Source organism: Harmonia axyridis, chromosome 3, assembly GCF_914767665.1.
Source record: "Harmonia axyridis chromosome 3, icHarAxyr1.1, whole genome shotgun sequence".
Lineage (NCBI taxonomy): Eukaryota > Metazoa > Arthropoda > Insecta > Coleoptera > Coccinellidae > Harmonia > Harmonia axyridis.
The window spans coordinates 11036416-11051789 of record NC_059503.1 but is presented as its reverse complement, the minus strand read 5'-3'; the positions used below and the strand labels follow the sequence as shown (position 1 = coordinate 11051789).

Here is a 15374-nt window from a genome sequence, read left to right as displayed (position 1 = left end):
TTATTTAATCTCAAGATTGTTAACAACATTTCTCAAGAAGTTTAAATTTTTTGTAATTTGTTTCGTCAATAAATTAACTGAAATATGAAAAAAGGTTTTTATTATATTCAACATACATGAATAGGTACCTACAATAATAATTTACAGTATTAGAAAATACTATGAACATGACTTTAAAATAGGTTCTTGTACATATTTCTGTAATTACATGCACTTTTTGGTCAATGATATTGGATTAATAAATACATTTGAATGCCAATTATTGATGTTCAAACATTCAGAAGATGTTCCTTTACATTATTTGAGTAAAGTGAGTATTATTCTATCAAGAAGCTGTGTGAAACGTTTCTTTTTTTATGATAAAAAAATGCTGTTTTAGAATAATGAACAGTCTCTTCAAATATCTGAATTTATGATTTTAAACACAAGTCACATCATTATTGAGATCAATTGACATTAATTAATTTAACAGAAGCAATTTTTTTCATCTCTGTTTAGTGAGAAAGATTAGAGCATTTTTTTGAAGTTCCAAAAGTTAATCATTTTAATTGAAACAGATCTACGAACATCAGAACTTGAGTATTATTCTACAGTGAGGAACATAAAAAATTTCAATATATAATGAAAAAGAGTAACAGAAGAATAAAAAAAAATATTCTTCTATAAACTAAAACTGTTAGATCTATTTTCATATTCAAAATACATATCTCAAGTTTTCTTCAGATAACTTCTTCAGTTAAATTTCTTTCTAATAAGTAAACAAATTGTTCTATTCTGTAATACAAATTACAATTTCACATATCAGTGAATCAAATCCAAATCAACAAATTATTGTTAGGAAGCAAACAATCTTCAGTATCAATATTATTGTTTCAAAAATCACACAGCACTTGTTAGTCCTTTCATTTTGTACAAAAACGATCATGATCATTATATACATAATATCAACTTTATACATCTTTAAATACACAAGTTAAGCGTGAAATATAAAAGATATTTATATTCTCTACGAGGCAACTACCAACAGAGAAATGAATTATCTTTATCACAAATTTATACAGTTCAACAATGATTTCAAGACAATTTTCTGTTAAAAAGTCCTGTACAAAAATATTTCAAATATCCAAATTGATACACTGAGTTCAATTCAAAAGCACATATTTTCCATTCATAAAACATATTCAAAAATTGAATTCTCAGTAATACTATTTAGAGGAAGGATAGATTATTGGAGCAGTAGCAAAAATAAGGTAGAAAAAAAAGGAAACTTACATTTTAATGACGAGTAGAAAAAGTTTCTAAAGACTAATGAATGCTGTGATTTTTTTTCATTTTGCAATTATTAAAATCCGTGACAATTTCAATTCAAGAAGTTTTCCAAAAATATGTTCCAAATGCACTTCAATATAACTCACACTTGTTTTAAACTGGAGAGGGTTATGTCAAAAAAAACAGAGAAATTAGTATAATTAGAACTAGAAGTGTTTTCAATAGTTTATTATGAATGGAAAACAGTAGATTAGCGGTACATTCACTGGGTTTTTATGATCAAAATCTATTCAAGAATAAGGACCAATTGTCAAACTTATTTTCGCAAATTAAAAAAAGGTCTGTTTTTACATTATGACTAGCATTATGTTCTAATACAATTATATTCTCCACAGAATATAAGCACAACATTAACCAGTGACAACGATAATCCTACCTGAATGCAAAGACAACAAAATTTTCAATATTTACCATTCAAGAATTGTATAAAACATTGGCTCTGGAAAATTTAGAATTAGTTCCTTTGAGTGCTTTCCAGAATTTTCATCATTTATAATTTGTTGTTTCATAAAAATGCCACCAGTATCGATTTTATCAGTCATTTTCAAAGAAATGAACCTTCAAAGATTCAAATATAAATGCAAAAAGTGATACCACAGGAATTCCTGATTTGGAAAATTATTCGAGAAAAGTAGAAATTCAAAAACATCATGTTGAACTACCAGATCTGTCAGACAAAAACCATGCATTAGACTCAATTAAAATTAGTTTTGATTTTCAATAATCAACAATAAGAGTATAGCCAGAATTGAATTCAATTCAGAGTAGTGAAATAAAAATTATAAGACAAACAAAAGTGAGCCCTAGTGTTGTTTTATGTAAAGGAAAATTTAAAAAGCTGGAATTATAAAAGGTTATTTCACATATCTGACTAACGTAAAAACCAAAAGCGCTTCATCTAGATATACATACTTGACAATTACATAAGTCTGAGGACATAGTCTTGATAAGGCAATACTTTTAAAAGGAAAAGAATTCTCTGAGGTCTCAAATTGAGCACATTATCCAAGATAATAAAAAGGGATATTGTTAATAAATAGAGATCAACAACTTAATATATAAGCTCCAAACATAATCTAAGCATAAATTGTAGATAAATTCAAAGAAAACTATGGTATAAAGTGATAACCTATAAAATTCAGCAGTTAGATGTTTTATGAAATGAGACAAAATGAACCATTCAAATATTAAGGAAATCGACCAATGATAATACTGTATATTTCAAGTTATATAAAAAAAACATGAAATAAATAACTTTATATAAACTCTTGTCTTTATCAGTTGGAATTAGTTAAAATTTTTCGAACTACAGGACTATACCAATGTTAAAGTTTCTACCTAAAAGTAAAGATTTTCAAGTGATAATAGTCTTAAATAGGTAATAAAAATTGCACAATAAGCTAAAATTTGTTATATATTTCTTTGTTTAGTAGAGGAACTTCAAATTGAACAACTGTGACTATACTTTTCAAGTGAAAATTATTATTGCCTGATATCTGGTATTTAAATAAAAACATAATCATAATTAAAAAGTATAAATCAGCCTTCTCAACAAAAGAAGTCTAACTAACTAAAGTCTTTTATAAATCTTACTTATGTTCCAGTTGAATTAGAAATTTGTTTCAAAATTATAAAGGTGACTAACATATGCACCCGTTTATGCTTGACGCATGCTTACTTATTAGAGTTGATCACAGAGCATTGGCCAGCTTTAGTTAATATTCACTTTGTTCACTCACAGTTTTTGGTAAAACAGTTTCATTATTTGTTAGTGGGACAAGACGATTGTCCAACTGGGATGGATTCGTCTCAGGTGTGCCGGGATACTCAGGGGGCGGAGATACTCTGGGCGCACCAGACTCCTCCTGTCAGACTTTGTGTCTCATTTCGTATGCTTCGGGATACAGCTCAGGATGGGTTTGTCTGCTGTAGTTGGCTGGAGGTGCTGTGGCTAATCGAGAATACTCTATTAAATTAAAAACAAAACGCCAATGAAGCAGGTTAGTTGATCAAAGACCTATTGACATTTCAGGGACTGCTATTTCATTAGGTTGGTAAATCAGTAATAAACAATGATCTAATAAGATATAGATAGCGCGTAGAGGGAAAAGAATCAACTCCAGCATAGAAGCGGGATAAATGGTGTTGGCATTAGCTAACTCCCCTAAATTTTTGCTGCCCCAAACTTCGGTCAGCTGACTTCCCTCTTTCTATACATCATCTACTTATTATTGGATCATTGGCCACAACTAAGATGTCTAAAACCATGCTGTAGGCACTCCTCAAATTTTGAATGCAATGACATTCGACCAAATTGAAAATATTAGTTTTAGTTTGTGGCGGCGCCGCAATGTCATACTTGTCATTTCGATCTTTTTCCGTTGATTTTGATTGGATACATTAATTAAAACCCGATACTGACCAATCAAAAGCGATGTGTAACCGAGTATGATCGTGCAAAGTCGTGAAACAAAACACCACGAAACGTTTACTGGAATTACTTCAAATATTTGAAATAAAGAGAGAGTTTATTGGTATTTCAATTACAAGAATTGCTTCCATAGATCATAACTATAATGAAAGATATACATATATAGGTACATAATGGCACAAAACTCATAAATAATAAATAACAAGAATCTTAATTTGTTGATAGCGCTACCTACAGTTGACATAACGAAGCTTAACTAATATTCTCAAAATTGGCAAAACAAAAGCTAATCAGTCCATACACCTGGTTTTTAGACATCTTTGTCACAACATAGTTTTGATTGATTCTATAATTTCTATAAGAAATCAAAACATCCTTACCCTTACCTTTGGGAGCATAATGATGCCCCCTCCCTTCACCATAACCAGGTCGTGGACCACCTTGACTAGCTGATGGTCTTGATCTTTCTCCCCGACTCCTACTTCTACTTTGTCCATGAGCACCATGACCATGCCGCTAGAATAAGTTTTTCATTTTTAAATCGATACAAAAGCCAACCAATAAAGAAATGAGAAAAACAGTAATTTTTCACGAAATTTCACGAAAAATTCTCTTCGAAAAAAGAATAAACAGATCAACTTCATTTCTGATTATTACACACTTAATCTCAGTTGAACTTACCATTCGTCTAAGAGTGTTCATGGGCCTCCTTAGTGTATCGCCTATTCTACGAGCAGCCGGTTTCTTTGGATTTGATGAGGGAGTATGCACTGCGCAACATTTGATGAACACTCCCATGAATATAATGAAGCCGATGCTCATCAGTAAGCAGAGCCACCAATGCTCACTTACCCATTGAGCAACACTCACTAGAGTATCACGATTAAGAAGGAGATTCATTAACCTTACCAAGGGACCATCGGCATCAACGGCTCTACACTTTAGAAACACATCACAATAACCCTGAAAAAAAAAAAAAAGTTATACATTGGGTAACACAGTCAACTTAATTTCAGTTGATTCAAAATATTCCTGCACTTTGAATTTTTTTTCAGAAGAAATAACATATTTTTCTCCTTTTTTTTTCTTATTTTGTTAAACTAAGGTATATATATCGATCTTAAAAAGTTTAATCTGAAGGGTGTTTTTTTTAGAGCTATAGAACTTTAAATTGCAATAAAACAACGATGGATTATTCAATTGACATGAATTTTATTTATCCGCAAGATAATCTTGTGGCTTTACATTTTAAATATGATTTCAGGCATATGACCGCCACGGCTGGCTCGGATGTAGTCCAATCTGGACGTCCAATTTTTGATGACTTTTTCCAACATTTGTGGCCGTATATCGGCAATAACACGGCGAATGTTGTCTTCCAAATGGTCAAGGGTTTGTGGCATAGACCAATGACTTTACATAGCCCCACAGAAAGTAGTCTAGCGGTGTTAAATCCCAAGATCTTAGAGGCCAATTCACAGGTCCAAAACGTGAAATTAGGCAGTCACCAAACGTGTCTTTCAATAAATCGATTGTGGCACGAGCTGTGTGACATGTTGCGCCGTCTTGTTGGAACCACAGCTCCTGGACATCACGGTTGTTCAATTCAGGAATGAAAAAGTTAGTAATCATGGCTCTATACCGATCACCATTGACTGTAACGTTCTGGCGATCATCGTTTTTGAAGAAGTACAGACCAATGATTCCACCAGCCCATAAAGAGCACCAAACAGTCAGTTTTTTGGATGTAACGGTGTTTCCACATACACTTGAGGATTAGCTTCACTCCAAATGCGGCAGTTTTGTTTGTTGACGTAGCCATTCAACCAGAAGTGCGCTTCATAGCTAAACAAAATAAAATGGACGTAGTGCGCGATACGTATTCCGCACAGAACCATTATTTTCGAAATAAAATTGCACTATGTATTTGCAAGCGTTGTTTAGACGTGAGTCTATTCATGATGAATTCCCAAACCAAACTGAGAATAAATCACTTGACAGCTGTTAAATCGGTCGCCATCTTGAACAGTAATGCCAATTTAAAGTTATATACCTCGAAAAAAAACACCCGTTATAATGACAATAAATAAGAAAATACTTTTTATACTGTCAAATAGGCTATATCTATAGTAGTATAACTTAAAAAAGTTCTCCTCAACCGTTGATCTTATTTAGATCAAATTCAACTCGAGAAGTTCAGATTTTTACCTGGAAATTGTCGCAAGGCGAACCAGGCCGCAAACTGATTCCACCTTTGGGCAATCCGACTTTATCTGAGAATTCACTGGTACTTCGACATATGTCTGTGCCATTTTGACAGGCCAGTTCGCACAGTTTCCTCTTATCTACATCTGGATGATCCTGAGAAGTGAGGGAGCAAGGTTGTAGATTCCACTCCAAACAGATGGAACCAGAGCACTCCCCTTTAATACATAATTGAGTATTATTGTTACATCTAGTTTTGTCTGGCAATGGCTGAGGCTTTGGACATTCGGCTGATCTTCCGTTACACTTAGATGGCATGGAACAATCTGATTTTGGTTTACAGACTTCGTTCTGGTAAAATGGCACAAATTTACAGGTTTCGCTACTGCAACAAGGACCTTGGCTGGGACTGAAAGAAAAATATAGTTGAACAAATATTCAAAATGAAAACCAAACCTAAGGTGGAAATTTTCTCACCTGCATTGAGTTCCAGCTCTTCTTTGGCATCCCTTAGCAGTGGAGTTTCTTCTATCTTCAATACTCAGAGTCCTAGGATAACAGCACTTGTCTTGGCATTCATTCTCATCATATCCACAATCACATTCTTCTCCAGCCTCAACAATTTTGTTGCCGCAGAATGCTCCAGCTGACGCTGTGAAACAATTCCTTTTCTTATTATCCTCTATGGCATCCAAAACTTGGGAAATGTTGCTGATACTACAGGACGAAAATTTACTGTTATTTGGTCTATCTCCACTTGTTGCCGAAGCAAACATGATATAGTTTCCACTCAAACCACCTGGTCTACACAATGGGGGATAGTCATGCTGAAATATGAATATTTATAATTACCTGTTTGTTCAATAAAGGACACTAAAAATTCAATACAAACATATTACAACGAAATTAATAAAACAACAAAAAGTTTCTCAAAAGTTAAACATAGTAAAATAAAAATATATTACAACGAAAACAATAAAACAACAAAAAGTTTCTCGAAAGTTATACATAGTAAAATAAAAATATACTTACTGGAGATCCAAAATTATGTCCTATTTCATGAGCCAATGTGAGTTGAGAAACTTTAGGAGGTACTCTACTGTTATAATTAACAAAAGTAATAATTCCCGTATTTAAGGATCTCTTAGTGGACTGATACATCCCTCCAATGGTTTCAGTGTAAGTCTTGTATTTCTCACAGATGCCACCAGACGCACCAGAAGCACTAGCTACCCAAGCTAACCCTAAAGTGCCTCCAGTGAAGTCTCTGTACGTGAACACATAAGCTAGGCAAAAATCTTCGTGATTGCCTAAGGAATGTATGTTTAAGAAATTACTGACATCTATGTTTTCCATGCAGAATTGATTCATATCTCCACACATAGCACATTTGCAGGAGGAATCATCGTCAATCTGTAAAATGAAAGGTATTCTTTGTATGAAAATCTGTTTCAAAAGAACGTTTACTATAATGTTTGACATACGGATTTTAGACAACTACAAGTAGTTTTAGTATTATTGCATCATTCTGGAATCAAGAGAATCAGTTCAGACTATACAAGGACTGATCTATTGCATCATGAGAAGAAATGATTAATCAAGAATAGTTACCTATTCTAGGTCAAAAGGTCAAAGATCCATTATCTTGGGAAAATGTCGAAGTGAAAAAATACCGTACATAGTCTATGATTGCTGATATGCCTGATAATTACAATAAGAAATTTCCTATAATAATGAAACTGCCATTCTATTGTTAATGAACAATTATAATTATACCACAATAGCACTTCGATAAGTGTTATCAATAACTTTAAGGGGATAACTCACCTTTATTCTTTGTACTTCAAATTTGATGTTACGATGCTCATTGCGTCCATCAAACCTAGTGTCTCGATAAATATAATTTACGGCAGTGACGTGATGAGCAATAAGTGATAATATCTCTTCTCTTGTCTTTTCATTCACTTCATGTTCTTTTCTAGGGTCGGCGTGCTGAAAAACAAATAAGAAATTCCAAGTATATTCCACTCAAATTCTTTCTACTACGATTATTACCTCAGGAAATTGTTCTCTTATGTGTCTCCAAATCAATGGATCAGTCTGTATATACAATGAACAAGTATTTTTATTGAAGTCTCTTCCTGTCGCTCTCTTATGTCTATGTTTTTGAGTATTGGCTTGCTTGGAATATTTATTTAATGCATCTTCTTCGTTCAAAAATATATCAGGAGGAGGTATTGATTGTTCTTCAATTTTATTCGAACTGAGTGGGCTGCTTAGATATTGGGTGTCAGGATATTTGTTCGATTGTTGTGATGGAATGTCGTTAGATTCTTCTGCTGAGTTTTGAATGTTATGCATCCACTGAAGAACATCTCCATTGATACCACAGCCTGCAGAATGTCCTGCAAATTTAAAATTATCATAGATTAGATTATAGTTGTTGGTTGGTTGGGGCTCAGGAGTTTCTACTTCTTTTCTGGAAAGTGTGTTGGCTTCTTAACTCTGGCTATATGATTATGGGACGAAATTTTGTTCCTTTACGAGCATTATTTTTATTCGCAAATTGAATCGAAAAACTAAATAATCACAAACCTTTGCGCTTGTGAGAATAGGGATCGTCCATATGATCTTCATGGTAAATCACGGAATGGAATGTCCGGTTTGGATGTTTCGATAAAGGGAAATAGTGATGAGCTTTTTCTACAAAATAATGTCCTTTAGGTGTGATGATACTGCCTTCAAAGACTCCATTGATTACTGATCCGAAGACATCTGTTTGTGATTCCCCTGGAAAAAAAAAATGCTTAACAAACTTTACTCAAACTTTTATGTGTAAAAAGTACAAATCAGGTGAGAAATAAAACTGCTTTTTGACAAATGAATCATTTTTCCGCCTATCCCTCAAAATATTCAAACTCAAGAAAAACTATTAAGAAATATCTTGTGATGAGGTTTAAACCAGAGCTTATTTATTCCCAATTGCAAAAAAAATTCCCTGAGTTATAGAAGAAGTTTTGTGGTCTATTTCGGAATTAAAAAAATGTTTTGATTGCAGATTTCAAAATTGAGGCTTAAAAATGCATTTTAGACCATTTTGAACAACTTTGATTTCGTGTCTGTCTGTCAGTGTGTCCGCAAATCCTTGAAACAACCTTAACTTTTACAATCGTCATCTATTTAAAATGGAATTTGCTACCTATAGGTATTCTGTTAGACCATTTTGAACAAATTTGATTTCGTGTCTGTCTGTCAGGGTGTCCGCAAATCCATGAAACAACCTTAACTTCTACTATCCTCATCCGTTTAAAATGGAATTTGGTTCCTACAGGTATCCTGTTTGGTCTGTAGATTGTCCCATACGAATTTCCAAAGAAATTTCAGCTCTTCCAGATATGCAGTGCGCACTGTGCTTTCGCAAACATGTGAAATTTTCAAGAACTTAGTTTTTTTACGTTCTACTATCAATCTGATTTTGATAGAATGTTGTATGAGTCAGAAAAGGTTCTAAAAAAAACTGTATCTTTCGAATATACGTTGCGCTTGACTAAATTACAACTTTTCGGGACCGAATATGACATATTATGGCGAGGAGAATCTAGTGTTCATACCCATTGGTGGGGTGTTTTCTAATTTCATTAATGAGGAAATAATGAATTATATTATAAAATTCTACCATTTTACATGAATGATATTGAAAGCTTCTCTTCAATTCTCTCTAGACAAAGTGATATCTGTTTCCCTTTAGAGATAAATACAAAAAAAAAACAATGCTTATAATAGATATAATTTCCTAAAGCGTTATTAGCGAAGTATTTTGAACTTTGATAAGAGTAGATCCTACTATTGCCCTCTACAATTGAATGCTAAATAAGGTTATAGACTGTTCAATCATTTATGAATCCACATAATGATAAGGAATCGAAATAGAATGTGAGATTCATGATTCAACATCTTCGTGGTAAAATTGTTTAAACACATCACTTATTATTATGTCCAGGAGCTACTATGAAACCTTGAGAACACTCCATAGTGCTCAAAGCGTTGATCAATTCCTATTCATGAACAGAATTCAAAGCTCGGGGATCAAAACATAATTTTACCGACGATATATACCTGTCATTATTCAACGTTGAGTCTGGCGATTCTTTATCCGAGTGTGATGAACTTGTGACTCATTGTAGGTTGAGTGCCCATGCATAAATTTCCTCATCGTATGTGTCGAGTTGAGTGTTATCGAGTGTAGGTACATAAATGAACGTTCTTTTATACAAGTTGGGATTTCGAAAAAATATTGCAGTTTATTGAATTTCTTTAGGGGGGAACTTTTCGATGATTGAACTACACTGTTTTTTTTTTCGATAAATTAATTTAATTTTTCGATGTACAGGATTCAACAAAATGAGTCTATAGACTATAAAGGGTGTTTCACGAATACCGCCCGTACGGGCTTTCAGTACAGATGCAGGACATTATGGGGAGTCTGAAACAGTGTTCGAAATATGTCCAAAGTTCAGAGCTACAGGCTGTTTTATGTATTTTATCGAAAAGTTTCAATCGACATAACTTTTGAATGCCTTTATGGATTTTGATGAAAATTTCAGGAAATTAATATAGTATGTAGTTCAATATTCATTTTCAGTGAATCGTGGATAAAACACCGATGGTAGCAAAATCAAAGATTTTATAAAATAAAATGGAATAAAATATTCGAAAGAACAATAATTAAAGTTCATATGTATTTTATTCAAACTCATTTGACGCAATAGAAAAAACTTCATCCAAAAGCATTAATTTCAGGATATGCTGGATACTTTTGAGATCTTAATAAGATACTTTCGATATTTTTGTCGAGTATTATTAACGCCTTTTTAGGATTTTCACAGATCCGTGTTTATTGTAAAATACTACCCAGAATGTCCTGCACCTACACTGAAAATCCTGTACAGTTATTCGTAAAATACCCTGAATGAATGAACAAAAAATGAAAAATTACTGAGGTCAGGAATTTTGCATATTAACGAATTCAGCCGAGATATTCGGACCCTAAACCAATCCTGAAAAATTATCTAGCACATGAATAAAATCGATTTGAACCACGAATTCCTCATCACAGGAACTCGACTGAAAATTCGAAAACTAAAAACATTTGGTGGACAGACTTGATAGCCCAATATCGGGCAAAAAAAGTGTGAACACCCATATATTTTATCTTATTTGAATGATTTTTCCTCAAAATTGTATAAGTATGAATACCCAGTCACTGTGACCAGTTTTTGTGATACTTTGCATCCGAAGGTTATTCCGGTTTCACCGGAAACAGGCCTCAACATCGTTGTTTGAAATGGAAAGTCCTTGTGCTTCAAATAAAAATATTAATTTATTTAATCACATGAACGTACAAAAAACGATTTGTATAATTATGAAATTCAGACATATATCATGTTTCACCTACAAACTCAATCATTGTAACAAATGGAGCAATTCCGAATATTATTCCGATAACTTGAGCTCATTTTCAATGAAACAAGTATTACCCAAAATCCGACAAACAAACAATGAAGTTGATGCAACGAAAGGAATACAATTTTTTTACACATCCTCATATGACAATGGTGTTGCTTTATATCCGTGACCTTCTCTATGATTAGGATAACCTTGTACTCTTAAGACTTCAATAACATTTCGAAATTCATTTAGTTCACATCCGATGCCAGTAAATTCGTTTGAATAATAGCTATATCGGGTAATGATATCGAACAAATGAAATTAGGTTATCCTACCTGCACGTTAGCTTTCATTATCGAGTAGATTTAGAATAATTGTATTATACCACCTTACTTCGAAATAATTTTGAGGAAACGATAGAGTAACATTTCATGTTTGATATTCAAAGGAAAATTATTCGAGTCTAAGTATATATAAAACCGCTTGCACATATACGTCAAACTTTAAACGTAAAATCACAGCCCAAACGGGACCATCTAGAGCAAAAATGACAAGAATAAGACCCCCCTCAAAATCGTCTGGAGATCCCGGGAAAAATCCCAAACCTTCGATTCTCCCCGCGGTTTTCGAGTATACGGGGTGTTTCGGATCATTTTGACATTTCAAGTCCCATATTTCTGTGGTATCTGTGGACAATTTGGCTGTCAGTGTCATGTTAATAATAAATATTCCATTTCGATATATGAAAGTTCTTGAAAAAGTTTGCAGTTTCCAAAATTGTTATTCAATATTTAAATATGTCGACAGATAAAATGCAAAGTTTTCGGCGAATCGAAAATTCGATAGATATTTGTCAAAATTTGGAAATGAACATTGATATCATCGAATGCATTTTCCTCAATTCAGGTTTGTTTTAAGTGTTTGTATCATTCAATTGGATATGAATGTTACTTTATTTCAGGAATTTTTCGTTTATTTTCCACAAACTATAAAACTACATTCTCTTTCGTGAGAATTTGAATCTATTGCGACAGAAGATGGAACTACAAAAGAGAACAGAAGCTTCATCTGATCATGTATTAAACAGATAGAAAAACTCCTTATAGATAATTCACAATTGGCTTTATTACTGGAAAAAGAGCCAAGTTAGTCAGATGACATTCAAAAATTTCCATGTGTTTTTGGAATATCTAAAATATACACTTTTACGACTGAAGAGTGCAAAAATATAAGTGACCTATCAGTTTTTGAAGAATTTGAGTGCAGTGCTGTTGAATTTATAATGAAGAAATCAAATCGTTGTGAAATCTTTCATACGAATAATTTCAACCATATATACCCTGTTATATTATCATAATATTATTTGTCGTTCAACTGAAACCTTGGAAATTAAGAGACTCTCAAACTTATAACCTGATTTCTCAAAAAGGTTCTACCTAGATATTAAATTTGCTTATGAGGTAACATAAGCCATGGGTATTCGAAAGGCAAGTCTATTCATTCTGTCTCTTTTCAGGTTGTTCATTTATAGCTATACTATATACATATATAAAATCAGTTCAAATTTTTCACTTTAATTACTAGTCAAAATGTTACAACAGAAATAAAATTTGAAGGATCATTCAGTATATGAAGAATTTTGACATGGCAGTTACTTTCGAAATTGGTATAAATTTTCCAGCAATTCAATGTAGGTATAAAATACTTTATACTTGCATCTTGAAATGAATTTTGCACTTTTTCAGTGTTCAATAATGAGATAATTATTAAATTGACTCAAGAGATTAACAGAGTATGCTTTATCAGGATTAGTTAATACTGCTAAAGACGTTAATAAACCTATTAATTTCTTATATGGTTCATCATTACAACTCTCTTTTGTTGAATCAAATTTCAATTAAGTTTTCAAAGGAGTTTTCATATGTTTACAATTAGACATGCTGAATTATTGCAATACATACTTGAAGAATATAAACAATTACTATACTACCTTTTTCATAATTTCTAGTGATATTCATCCCTAAACATTTTTAGCTTTCCCTGAATTCTTTATGATGAAATTATCACTTAAATTTTCTATCAGATATATTCATTCAGAATTAACATTTGTTAAAACAAAAAAGTCATCCACGTACAATGCAACAACAGTTAGCAAGTTATTTTTTGATTTTATGTAAATACAATGCTCAATTGTTGATCTTTTTTAACTAATATCTGTCAAAATTTCATTTACTATATATATTTCCCTGTTCAATTTACTTCTGAGTAAAACCCAGAGCTACCAGCTTGCTCTATAACGTAACGAACCATCACGATTAAGCTTTAATTCAGCTGTCCTCCACTGAATCAGAATTATCTAGTGAAATTTCTATATCATCTCTTATCTATAACTACATCTCGACTGGTATTAATGAAATTGTTACCTGTATCCCTCTGATCATTCACCAGAACCCACAAAAATCATTTTTGTCCATATACCTTCAAGAAATATGGAACAGAAAAGTATGCGAAATTCATCGATACAATTTTCAGATTCTAAAAACGCCTTAGTTCTTCAGGAATGTCCAATTGGTCTTTCAATATTATAAATTATGGAAAATAACCTACTATTAACCAAATTTTTAGATTTCAAAAGGTGTCCTTCCTTGTATTTCTTAATAAATTATGAAATAGAAGAATAATTTGTTGCTCAACTGAAAAAAGTATTGATGAACCTCGGAAATGAGGGACTTCTTATAACCTGATTTCTCAAAGATATTACTGATATAATTACGATTGCTTGTAAGGCAACATTAGCCATGGGTTTTTGAAAGGTAGATCTATTCATTCTGCCCCTTTTTAGTTTATTATAGCTATACTGAATATTCCTAAAACAAAATTTCACTGTAGGTCTTTTCATAGATCTTATCGAATGATTATGTAAATTCAATATTTGTCAAAACTGAAAATAAACATTGAATGCAGTTTCTTTTTCAGGTAGTATTTCTATTGACTGATAATAACTCTCACATTTTGATTATGCATTTTTCCCAAATTTTTCAAAGAAGAAAGGAATTGCCATTTCTAGAGAAATGAGAATTTCAGATTTCAAAATGTCTAATTACAACTCGAATATATATACACCCTATATAATTGTTGATCAAATATTGTGTATTTCTTTACAAATTAGTTAATAATTTGAAGCTTTAATCTCAATTTTCAGACTTGAATTGGTCCAACATCTCTAGATACTTCTAATTGATATTCGACAAATAAATATCCTGTATAATTATTCATCCAAACGAAAATAATCCATCTTCTGAAAAGAAAAACAATGTTTACTATATAGAATTAATTTTAATAATGATTCAAAAGTGATGAAATTTTGCAGACTTACTTATTTTGGGTCTTAGATCACGAATCCGCTGTCATAAATTCATTAATTCAGCTAGTTTTTTTTTTTTAATTGTGAAATTGGCCTAATGAAGGTGAGGTTATCCACATTAATAGCTAGTTTTCTTGTATTTTATTAACTGATTCTCGTTAGAAATGATTAATTAATCACATTTCAAGCTTTCCCTGAAATAAAAATGCCTTTTTTTCGTCAAAATCGATGATTTTATCGATTGTTTATATATGGCGGCGGCCATCATGTTTAATACGTAACGTCTGTCAGATGCATAGACCTAATATTAGGTCTAATAATCTGCAACGTTGCCTGTATGCCAGATCTTCTTGATGGGATCGGTTTTTTACTTGGTGGAAATTCATATTAATAGATAAACTGTATGGAAACTCATAATTTTCGCACAGCTATTCGAGCAGAAAATTCGGCAAGTTTATTTTCGAAATGAATAAATGGTAGTTCATATGGTGTTATTCTGGTTTTTTCGATATTGGCATCGGATTCAGTTTAGTACTCCTGAACATATACAGGGACATTGATGTTGACGAGGACGCTGTGATTACAAAGATTTTCAAA

The 15374-nt window shown here is 32.3% G+C and overlaps 1 protein-coding gene across 4 annotated transcripts in view; it reads right to left on the bottom strand.

Annotated features, from left to right (window-relative positions):
• Positions 1 to 83: 83 nt before the first annotated feature.
• The window catches only part of LOC123676676 (disintegrin and metalloproteinase domain-containing protein 10), a 35761-nt gene continuing 20470 nt past the window's right edge, over positions 84 to 15374 (bottom strand). The window contains exons 3-11 of one of the 4 annotated variants that reach the window (XM_045612779.1): positions 8561 to 8755; positions 8021 to 8370; positions 7793 to 7957; positions 6998 to 7378; positions 6443 to 6792; positions 5969 to 6374; positions 4442 to 4723; positions 4147 to 4276; positions 84 to 3280 (exon numbers count right to left, since the gene is read on the bottom strand). In XM_045612779.1, the coding sequence (XP_045468735.1) occupies positions 3198 to 3280; positions 4147 to 4276; positions 4442 to 4723; positions 5969 to 6374; positions 6443 to 6792; positions 6998 to 7378; positions 7793 to 7957; positions 8021 to 8370; positions 8561 to 8755 (2342 nt within the window). In that variant the 3' untranslated portion in view covers positions 84 to 3197. Of the gene's footprint in view, positions 3296 to 4140; positions 4277 to 4441; positions 4724 to 5968; positions 6375 to 6442; positions 6793 to 6997; positions 7379 to 7792; positions 7958 to 8020; positions 8371 to 8560; positions 8756 to 15374 lie in introns of all 4 variants that reach the window. The other 3 variants (XM_045612776.1, XM_045612777.1, XM_045612778.1) reach the window with 3 other exon arrangements.